Source organism: Vipera berus, assembly GCF_964194415.1.
Source record: "Vipera berus genome assembly, chromosome: 2".
Classification (NCBI taxonomy): Eukaryota; Metazoa; Chordata; class Lepidosauria; order Squamata; family Viperidae; genus Vipera; species Vipera berus.
Window position 1 is genome coordinate 180,235,644 of NC_138203.1, and position 11,154 is coordinate 180,246,797.

General features: G+C 43.0%; 1 protein-coding gene across 4 annotated transcripts; it reads left to right on the plus strand.

The window, feature by feature from the left end:
• The first annotated feature begins 493 nt into the window (after window positions 1-493).
• Window positions 494-10,830, plus strand: EPHX3 (epoxide hydrolase 3). 4 transcript variants are annotated; one of them, XM_081321448.1, is made up of 8 exons: window positions 494-602; window positions 1,367-1,628; window positions 1,963-2,048; window positions 2,645-2,820; window positions 3,064-3,192; window positions 4,629-4,732; window positions 6,182-6,321; window positions 6,830-10,830. In XM_081321448.1, exons 2-8 carry the CDS (start codon window positions 1,389-1,391, stop codon window positions 7,065-7,067), a joined length of 1,113 nt encoding a protein of 370 aa, XP_081177574.1. In that variant the 5' UTR covers window positions 494-602; window positions 1,367-1,388; the 3' UTR covers window positions 7,068-10,830. The 4 variants fall into 4 exon arrangements, with proteins under 4 accessions (XP_081177574.1, XP_081177577.1, XP_081177576.1 ...); XM_081321451.1 differs by having other exon boundaries at window positions 1,966-2,048; XM_081321450.1 differs by lacking the exon at window positions 494-602 and adding an exon at window positions 763-868.
• The last annotated feature ends 324 nt before the right edge of the window (window positions 10,831-11,154 follow it).

The window sequence follows — 11,154 nt, forward strand, 5'->3', positions numbered from 1 at the left end:
GGCCGAGGACCCCTGACCCATCAGTGGGAGCAAAGAAGCCTCTTTGCTCCCATCTGATGACCTTTTTGGGGAACTGCCATGGCTGGCACAAAACATCTAACAGAAAATAAATGAGCCTCGGCAGCGCCTCATGCCAGAGGCTGGACTACAACGGCTGCGTTAGATGAACTTTGAAGCCGGGCGTTCCTGGGGCTCTTGGAAGGGCGAGCCCGCGCCTTCAAAACACCCCGCTTCTCGCCCCGATCTCTGGCCTGTTGCGGGAGCCGAGCCCTCCAACTCCTCCCCCGAGCTAGCTACCCCGGCTGGGCTCTGGAGACAAGATCCTGGCTAGGCCGCCATCTCCGATCTTCCCCGGAGCAGGCACCAATTCGCCACCTTTGCCACCCTTGGCGGCTGGGAGGAGCCTGTGTCGACGGCGGAGGATGCCCGCCGGTGGGCGCTCTCCCCGCCTGCGCCAGGGCGCAGAAATAGCGGCAGCCTTCGCTTGGTGGGCGGAGCTGCGAAGTTGACTTTAAACGGAGGAAGCGCAGCGCTTCCGGTTCTCCGAAGGTCGGAGCTGGAACTTTGGGCACCGTCTGAGCTTTGGGCATTGGAGCATCCCGGTTCGTACTGCGGTTTGTCGGGGGACTGTGGTATAGATTGGGTCGGATCATGCCAGCTCCCGCTCTTGACCCTGGCTTGGACTTGGTATTCTGGGGCGTCAGGGTTCGCACGACACGCGGACCCACAATGTAGCCGGTCACGTTTTAACGACGCGGTTGTGTGAATGCGACCAGCGTTGTGGATTTCGCTCACCGAGAAAACCATGGTTGACTCTGTGGGTGAGGGGTTCGAGAGAAGCAATCCCGGCAAATCTGTCCGTTTCGAGGTGGGGAAGGAAAACGAAGAATTTAGGAACGCTCTTAAGACTTTTGCAAAGTTGCATAAGTTATTTCATGCTGCAAAACCTAAATGGAAACATTATTAACTTACGAATGTACAACTCTCCCGTTTTCTCAAAGACAGCAGCTATAATCCTTGGGGAAAATTAATATGAATGTATTTCTTCTGCAAGCAAGGTGATGCTCTGTATTCCCTCTTAGAGGTGTTATCTGTAGATTTTTCTAAAGTATATTATTATCCTGGCTTCCCTTTGTGAAGCTGCATAGCATTCAAAGAAAAGGTTAGGCTTTTACTGCTTTGTGGCTCAGTGTGAGCTTGGATAAGGGTTTTTGTTTTTCCACAGGAAAACAGGGCAGCCCTCTTTTTCTAAAAATTGTTGCAACAGAGGTAGCTTGAAGTATTGGTTAGTGTCTAATGCTATTTGAAATTAAAACTCTGCTATTTTAACTAAAATACCTAAAAGAAAAAAAAATCTTCCCTTTAGCCCAGGATTATATCCAAAAAAAATGGAATCTCTCTATCGCTGCTTACTGGTGCCCACTCGCATCATGCTGAAGGCCTCCAACATTGCGATGCAGTTGACCTTGTATGGTGCTGGTTGTATTGCCGCTCTTTTCTACTCTGTGTGGGTGTTCAGGCTGATAATTACTAAAGGCCCAAGACGGGTGTTCCAAAAGATTCAGAGGCTCCCACCAAAGATCCTCACTGATTCCTGTTATGGTGAACACAAGTATCTGACCCTCAAGGTGAGTCTGCTTAAAGTAAAGATAGAGTTCCTCACTGAGATGTATTAATCAAAGTTCACTTTAGATGTGAAGATAAGATTTTGGAGCATAGTGCTACAGATATAATTGAAAGGCTGGGAGGGGCATGCCTTAAACCTCAATTACCTGCCTGTTTAGCATAATAATTTCTGTTCTAAATGACAGCTGCTTTCAAGAACTCAGGAAGAGACTTTGTCATCACTCCTTACCCAGTTTCGACTATAGATCAAATCTCTGGGGGGAAAATGTGCTTTCTCATATGATCCTTGGATAACAGTGTGTTGTTTACCTCTGTCTCTGTCTTGGCACATTTGAGAAGTCGGGAATACGGCTCCACTACGTTACAGCTGGTGAAGAAGGGGCTTGCCTGATGCTTTTTTTGCATGGATTTCCCCAGAACTGGTAAGTCTTGCTTTAGCATGTGGTTGTAGAACATGATTGTGCAGACAGTTTTAAACTGGGGATTGGCATAAGTTAACAGCCCAGTGTGCAAGAATCCAAAATTGCAATCAACTTGAATTTGAACGATAGCGAACCTCAAATTTAGATTGAGCACCTGGTAAGATGGACACACATCTGTACTCGGGAAATGAACTTCTGGAATAAGTGTGTAATCCTGTCCATAGCCAGAAAAAAGGTCAAAAGATATCATACTTATGGCATATTACAAATGTAGGAGAGATGCATGACATAACTGGGAACAGGAAATTACCCAGAGAGAGATGATATTCAGCTAGTTGGAATTAGATTGCTAAAATTCACTGCAAATCACTGTCAGACATTCAATTTTAATTACAACTGCAAAATATACCATTTATTTAGTGTTAGTTACATGTCAAATGAAATGTAAAATATGTGCCCGGTGGAATATATAACTCCTCATCAAGTGAACTGGGAGGGTCAATATGAATGACAACTTAAATCTAAGAAAATATGCAAGGGCGCCTTTCGCTGTCCTTTTTTCTTACCTTTGTGTGGTTTGGGTGTATATTATGCAGGTTTTCATGGCGCCATCAGCTGAAGGAGTTCAGTCGAGCCTTTAAGGTGGTGGCACTTGATATGAAAGGCTACGGCCTTTCTGATGCACCGCTGGCTTGGGAGTGCTATCAAAGGGATGTTATTCTAGAAGACATACAAGGTGTTATCAAAGCCCTGGGCTCCAATGGAAAAGATGGTGAGTTCAAGAAGAGGGTGTTTTGTTTTTTCCCCTAGCTGGAAGATCTGATCTGCTATAATAGTGGCTATTACCTGGAAACTTCCTGTTCATGGGTGTGGAGGGAGTGGGAAGGGCACACCTGCTGTTGCCTACCTGGCTACGTTTTCAAAAATATTTCAAGAATACTTCAGGCAGCTTTTTGTGACTGATGCTTGTTCAGGCTTTCTTTCCTCCTGGAATTTTTTCTCTTTTGTTCTTCAGGGGATCCCAAATGCATCCTGGTAGGTCATAACTGGGGAGCAGCAATTGCGTGTGAATTTGCTGCCAATTACCCTAACATGGTGGAGAAGCTGATTTTTATGAATGGTATTCCAGCACATGTTCTCTTTGGTAAGGCTAATGTTCTTCTGAGTCTTTGGGGGTCTCCATAAGGGATTCCTTACAGAGGGTTCAGTGGCCACTGAAATTGCATAGTGAGCAGTTCTGGGATCTGGCTGGACTGTTCCATGGCACGACTATTTGTAGAGAAAGGTGTTCTTCTCTGAATCAAGTATTCTATCACAGCAAGCTAGAGCTGAGGCACCTGAGAGCCCAGACCAACCAGTTTGTCATTTCTAGAGAGGTCTCTGGTGCAAATTACTAAAATGTACAGGATGAGTGTGGCACACTTACATGTGAGAAAGCTGTGGCTCAGAGTTAATAGGCACCTATAGATACAGATATTGGTTCATGTTGGCAGCACTTGAATTCAGTAACTGGGCATGAGGGATTTGAGACGATGCTAAGGGGAAAACCTTGTTTAGAATGAGAATAAATGCCAAGGGGAAGTGAAGTAGGGGCCAAATAGCAATGCCAGTGCAGGCCAGGAAAAAAAAAACTCTATGGATGATCCAAAGCAGGAAATGGGAACTGGCACCTTATGCATAGCTAATTCACCAAGGTTGTCTGAAGGGGCATCATAATGTGGACCCTGGACCCTGAAGATATTTTGCTTGCTAAGTGAACACTCATTAGGACTACTGGAGGGAGCATAAGGCAGCATGAATTAAACTCAAGTGAGTAGTGTTCTCCCTCCCCACAAATATATGGGTTGCTAAAGCTCTGGCTTTCCTCTAAATTGTTTGGAAACCCTTCACAGGACTTCAGTGTAGTTCCCCTGAGTGAAGCTTTCCATCTCATTCGGGAATGCCAATCTTTCTTGGTAAAGAACTTGGAGTAAGAAGAGGGAGGAAGGTTTGAGGTTTGCTGATCTTCATCTCCAGCAATGGATTTTGAGAGAGAGAGAGAGAGAGAGAGAGAGAGAGAGAGAGAGAGAGGGAGGGAGGGAGGGAGGGAGGGAGGGAGGGAGGGAGGGAGGGAGAGAGAGAGAGAGAGAGAGAGAGAGAGAGAGAACAATCCACAAAAAAGGACGAAAACTGTATTACAGCTGTGGGTGTAATACAGCCCTTCCCTCTTTAAAGTGGCCTGTGCTGCTTCAACATCCAGTTGTGTTGCTGGGCATGAAAAAGGGTTCTCAGTTTTGATGGAAGCTTCAGTTGCTCTAGCACATTGGCCCAGAATCCATTTAAAATATCAGTTGATTCTCTTGCTTGGGCTGGCAGCTGATCCAAATGCTGGGAATAGCAGTCCAAATTGGATATTTCAATTTTTGACGATTTTGAAATTGTTTGTCTAAAGAAGGCTTCGAGACAGACATAATCTAAAAATTAGCTTAAGTAACCCCAATGAGAGACTTCTTAGCTCTTCAAGCTGGCCTTTTTAAGATGTTTCATATACATTAAGCATTGCTTGTTTGCCTCAATGTATTTTCCTTTTCAATCTTGCAGAGTATTTCCCCAGAAATCTCACCCAAATTATTAAATCCATGTACATATTCCTGTTCCAACTACCAAAGATACCGGAATGGCTGTGCTCCTTGGATGACTTCCGTGTGAGTAAAGATTAAGGGACAGCCTGAAAGGTTATAGCCTCTTGCTTTAGGAGAGTAAGCTTAAATTATTTATATAGTTCATTCCTGGAAGGAACTGTAGATCATTTCTTTAAGCCCGAGTTTGTCATAGTGCATTGGTGGTAGCTTTCTTCGTTGCTTCCTCTGCCAGGTTTCCTGGTTTTATCTGAACCCTTTGGTGCTTTCTGCTTTTCTTCAAAATATTCAGATTCTTTCCCTCCATGTTGCTTTCTGTGAAGGTGTTCTATTTTTTTTCAGTTTGTCTCCACAGAACAGACAAGAGTGGGATGAGAAGAGGATGTTTCAGTGGTAAATGAACTCCATGGAATGTGAGGCAAAGGTGAATTTGTTTCATGGAGGACTTGGGGATAAACAAAGAAGAGCTCTAATTACCTGAAAGATCTTATGAAATGCTTAAGTTTTGACATGTCTAGAAAGAGAAGGAGGAGTCTGCTGTGTATTTTCCTGCCTTCCTGCCTAGAGCTGTGTGGCTCTGATCCTCGGTAGTCTTTCCAAACCCAACAGAACGTCGGGAAGAAGCTATCCAGAGGGGCTTGGAAACCTGCCTGTCCATCTGTCAGCAGGAAGATTCTAGAAACTGAACAGGATGGGACCAGGTTGGATGGGGACAGAGAAAGGCAGAAGCTGGCAGAAGGAAAACTGAGTTCAAAAATGGGCATGAGGGGAAAAAAACGCAAAACATCCCCATCCTGTGGATTGCTTCACGCTAAGCCCCCTTGGCTGATCCTTGCTGGTCGTGCAACCCATTGAAGAGGATATGTAGCTTGCTTGGTGCTTCGCAGTGTACAAATGTGTGAAGCAGGTAGTATAGGAGGGGAAGGCTAGAAATGCAAATAATTGCTTTTATAATAGTTTTATTTCACAGAAGCCTGTAGCTGCTGTGGGTAGAAGGCTTAGAAGAGTTCTAGAGGCAAGGCTCTGCATTCTTTCCTCGCTTTATTGAGTGTCAAGAAATCTTTAATTGCAGCCCACACATCCGTACTTCTGGGTGAAGTCACAGAGACAAAACAGTGAAGCAACTTTGTCAGGTATCCAGTCCCTTTAAACCAGATTCCAGGAAGATGAACACGCCAGACAAATTCATATTGCTTCAAGAGATCCAGTGGGGTGTAATCATGAAGGTGTTGGACTAGGGCTGCTAGAAGTCCCAGGTTCATGTCTACAGTATTTTCAGTCATAGAAGCTCACTTCGGAGCAGTCACTGTCTCAGTTAAACTACCTCATGGGACAAATGGATGTGCAAATGCTTCATACATTCCTTGAAGAGAGAAAAAGGGGGTATAAATGTTAACGCGTAAATGTTTAAACTCTTACAAGCATTTTCCACAGTTTGCTCTGTCTCAAAAGACCCTGTGTTAAACAAGAGAGACATGTGTCTCACCTGTGTCTACATTTCCGTCTTATTTCTAGATAATAAAAGTGGCCACAAGCGAGAAGACAAGAATCCAGGATGCTAATTCACAGCAGAGGAGTTGCAGCCCCACTTTGCATAATTTCTCAAGGCCTAGTGCCTTAACTCCACCCATTAACTACTACAGGAATATTCTCAGGTGGGAGAACACTCCACCTGGGTTCTGGTCTTGGGCTGTATCGGCATTTTTTCCTTCCCTGGGGATTGCCTGTACTGAAACCCAATGTCTTTTAATATGTCAGGCCAGAGAATGAGAAAATCCTGTGAGCTTTCTGAAAAGCAGTCTGACAGATCTTTGTTTCTAATAAAATTGGGAGATATTGGTGTTAGATTGATGCTAAAGTACACATTCTGGTGAGAGAGAGGTTCCCTGAGGATGGGGTCCAGAACAAGTCCGAAAACTCAGAAGACCAACCCAGATTGGATCCTGCAACTGTATCTTGGGACAAGGCCTTCATTCGTGATGCTAAAACATGAACATGTCTTTAACTAATCCTTCTAGTTTCTTCCTAGTAATTGGTGTGAATTAAACCTCGGGGGTGGGGGTGGGGAGAAAGAACAGGAAGGATTTTAGCATATTAAAGCAGCAAGCTATTAGTTACCCAGTGCTCATTTTAACATTTATCAACATGTGTCTGCTTTTACAGCTGGATGCCACCAAAGCGCAGAGATATTTTGGTGCCCACTCTGCTGCTTTGGGGACAGAAGGATGCATACATGGAAGGCGGGCTGGTGAATCAGATACTGCCCTATCTCCAAGGCAGCTACCATGTACATTTCTTCCCAGATGGGAGCCACTGGATACCTGAGGAACAGCCAGAAAAGGTCAATCAAGTGATATGGGATTTCCTTCAAGGGAAGAAAAATGAGAAAGAGCTAGAGTAACTGTTTTGTAAAGTAAAGGCATCCGTACTACTTGGCATGAAGAAATAGTAGCAGCTTGGCCTGGCTCTGGATTTCTGATCCTTTTTTTGTGTGTGGGATGTCTGCATTATATTGGAATCCAAGTCTCAGGTAGCATTAATGGGAATTTCCCCAGGCTCCACTTCCTTTTTGCACAGCCATAAGGATTAAAATCGAATAGAAAAGCAAGTCTCAGCTATATTTGTTGATGTGCCTTGCTGCGGCCAAGTCCTGAGCTGTTCCTTACTGCATAAGATCGAAAGACAGAAAGTTGTTGGCTTGAATCATATTGAAATCAAAGTTCTCATGACGAAGTCAGCCTCTTGTTGAACTGTGAACCTGGGATGTACTATCAATGCCTCATGAAGAATTTGCTTCCTGACCCATGAAGGACTTGGAGGAATGACTGTGCTGGCAGATATCCTACAATTACCTGGGAGATAATTTGCAAAAATATTGCGTACTCCGTTACTCTAAACAGAGAAAGAACGAAGACTGCTTCCATAGCAGGACATGTCAAATGTACTGTATATACAATAAATTGGGGGGGGGGGGGGAGACTATTCAGTATGTAAAAGGATGATGCTGTGTGCAATTTACTATAACATAAGTGCTCCTGATGCAAGATTTGGGTGATATAATTGTTGACAAACCTGCAGTTGTGATAAAAGATTTTTGGGTCGTAGATTTCATTTATCCTCATATTTTGGACCTGATATCCGAAAGGTTGAGTTGATAGATTAGGTCAGGAGGCTCTAGTGCAGGGCTGAGTCTGCAGAATGCAAGGTTGGAAGCCACACTTTTTCTTTCCCAGAAGCCTTTGGGATTGACACATACTAGTTCCATGTTGTGGCTTAGTAGTTCTTGCTGCTAGCCCTGTCTTTTAGGGAGTGCCTTGCTTGGCACATCTCCCTTGTCACAGCATGTAAGAGAAGGTGCGCACAGCCTATGTGCCTTCCTTATGGTGCCACCTGCTGGCATATTGTAGACAGTGCAGACAGCAGAGGATATCATGAGCACTTCTTGGATGGGTTGATAGACCAATGGCACAAGAAATAGACTTAATCGTTTTAAAAAAGGAAAAAAGAACATGTAACAATCCTCTTCAGCCTTAAGCAAATGCATTTAAAGCATTAAATGTGATAATGGGAATATAATGTTCAAATCACAAAGTGCAACTTAAAAGAATCTCAGAAGAACAGCAAAGGGAAGTGTATAGGTTCCAGGGCAAACCGATGTTGATCCCTCTTAAGTTAAGAGGAACTGTGCTGGAAAGAAAGGCCATGTTGCATAACGGACTCAATTTGCACACAATGTGTAGAGAATATAAATGCCAGAGACAAGGCATAAAGAGCAAAGCCTTTTATTATTATTATTATTGCATTTATTTGCCGCCTATCTCTCTGAGAGGCTACTCTAGGTAGCTTACAATTAAAAAGAAAGGAATGAAGAGTCTAAACAAAATGGAAGTAAAATAATAGAACAAAAATAATAAACAGTGAAAGAGAAAACAGCAATTGGATAACAAAAAGATGGGTGGGTGGAAAGCACAGAGCAAGTGGGGGAGGGGGAGTCTGCTGTCAATCCAGCAGCCACCTCTAGTGTGGAACTCTCCTGTTTGGTCCCCAGGCCAGGTCTTAAGGCTCCTGCAGATGGATATGAGGGTGCGGGAAGATCAGCAGAGAAGTTTCTTCTGGATCCTAATAGTTGGAGTTCTTTGATGACAAGATCCATAAGTAGGCTCTCTCTGCTGGCACTAGTAGGACGGGCTTGTCCTGATGCCATGAGGTGGTTCATCAGGTAGCCTAGACCAGGGGTAGGCAACCTTGGCCTAGACCAATGCCGTTAAGGGCTTTAAAAGTCATAACCAGCACCTTGAACTGCATTCAGTAGCAGACTGGAAGCCAGTGAACTTTGTGGAGGAGAGATATAATATGGGCCATTCCAGGGGTCCCAAAGACTTGTTCTTGTTGCCACACTTTTTTTCCCCCACCCTTGTTTAGCTTTTTATTTTTTGTAAAGCAATAGATATTGCCACTGAGTGTTTTTTATATTCTAAACTAGTTTTTACTAGTCACCTGTTCTAAGGCTACTCTGCCTTTGACATGTTACAAGGAGGCAGTGTTGCAGCAAAAAGTTCAAGCCATTATACATACTAAGAATCTGATACAGCCTACAGCTTTAAAATAATTCCGATTAAAGAGAACAAAAGAAAAAAGGAAGAGGGGAAGAACACTTACTTGATTTTTTCCCCTTGAAGTCTAGTTTGCAACTTTTATCAATTCCCAAATTACATGCAATTTAAAATGAGCAAAAGTCAAATATTTTCTAATTGTGGACCTAAATGCAATGTTTTATGGATGTAATTAATACTAGTAATATAGTAACTGCAGTAATGTGATCTAAGAGACTCTTCCATCCATGCACAGGCACAAGATTATTGGAACCCTTTGGTTTTCTGTATTACAACTTTTTCTTTCTCACTTTCTGTTCTTATAAGCCACCACCTCTATTATGTTATCAATACCTCAGGCTTCTCATCTGTCCTTCCTGAAAGAGGTTTTTGCCATGGGTCTTCACACATGAGACCAAGGACGTGGTCCTTCAATGACATAGAAACCCAAGCATTTGTGATAGACCCTACTTGCTTGTATCATGTTGCTCATCCATCTGTTAATGAGGGATTATTTTGATTTCGTACTTTGGTGGTATTTGCCAATAGGTTAATTATTATAATACTTCCTTTGAAAGGAATGAATGGTTGAGTTCAGATTGTTTCTTCCTACACTTCAACATTACCATTCATAAAATGATGGTACCAGGGAGAAGAGAGGATGGATTAGAATGGTTGATAGTGGTAACTTACTGCTCATCCTCAGTTTGGTACTAGGAATAGTCCATGCTCTATGAAGAATCCCACTTGTGCTGCGTGGCAGCTGTTTTGGAGAAATTAAAATGTAGGCAGTCAGACCCTCCTACCCTATGATGTATTTCCTCTTCCCTCCCCTTTCTGGGATGGATTTCCTCCTGCTTTGTCTCTGGAGAGAATCCCATCTTCCATTGTCCAGCTAACATGTGACAACAGCAGATGTGCAGACACTGGGAATATTACCATTTTCTGACCTTGGGGACACCTTGGAAATATCTTTTAAATGCTGTACAATCGTCATCTTAATGCACCCCACCTGTTGTATTTGACTCTACATGCAATAAAGGTATTTCTATATGATAAAGGGTGTTTCCACGAGTTCAAACTATCTGGAGAGAACTGTTAATGGTAATGGCCTGCTTATATAGACCATAGAAGTCTTAACAAGGGGTTAATTACAGTACAACGGCTTTGGATCCAGAATAGTCAGAAAATGATATTGAATTCCTCTTGTCTGCATATTTCTGCAATCAAGCATAGTCAGAAAATGAGTTTTAATTCCTTGTGTCTGCAATTCATATATGTGGATGTTTCTGCAATCAAGCTTAGGCAGGAAATGTAATTGGAATTCCTTATATCTGCAATCTAAAGCATGCCTGTTTTTCTACAATCAAGTTTAAAACAGTCAGAAATGTAATTTGAATTCCTTTGTCTGCAATTTGTATATCTGCATGTTATCAGCAAGCAAAAAGTAAGAAAATATTTTTGAATTCCTTCTGTCTGCATCCTACATGTGCATGTTGTTTACAAGCAAGGCTCAGTCAAAAAGGCGCTTTGGAAAAGTGCATGCCTGCAATTAAAATCCTGTGAACTCTTGTTTCTTTCTGTCTCCCTGTGGAGACCAGCAAAAAGGCCAGTTAAAATCTTACTGCCTCTCTGCCAGCGAGTTTTAGAGTGGCTGTAAATGCTAATGAACTTTTACTAAGATGTACCTTGAACATTTCTAATTGCAAAGGACTGTGTTTGTAAGCTTGAGTTTTGTGAAATCAAGATGCAACATTAGAATTTTCCTGTCTGTCTTCTCCAAAAAATTGCCTCTCACCTAAATTGTCTGAGAAAGATCAGAGGTTTACTGTTGCAAACAATTTGTTTCAGAGCTGAATCTTAACTCAAAGAGGAGAAAAGTTTTTTAGCTTGCTA

What these genes read in the sequence shown, in the direction of transcription:
- EPHX3 (XM_081321448.1), top strand. Translation starts at nt 1,389, where the DNA reads ATGGAATCTCTCTATCGCTGCTTACTGGTGCCCACTCGCATCATGCTG. An exon ending in CATGGATTTCCCCAGAACTG is followed by an intron (nt 2,049 to 2,644) that starts GTAAGTCTTGCT and finishes TATATTATGCAG; the next exon opens with GTTTTCATGGCGCCATCAGC. An exon ending in GGGCTCCAATGGAAAAGATG is followed by an intron (nt 2,821 to 3,063) that starts GTGAGTTCAAGA and finishes TTTGTTCTTCAG; the next exon opens with GGGATCCCAAATGCATCCTG.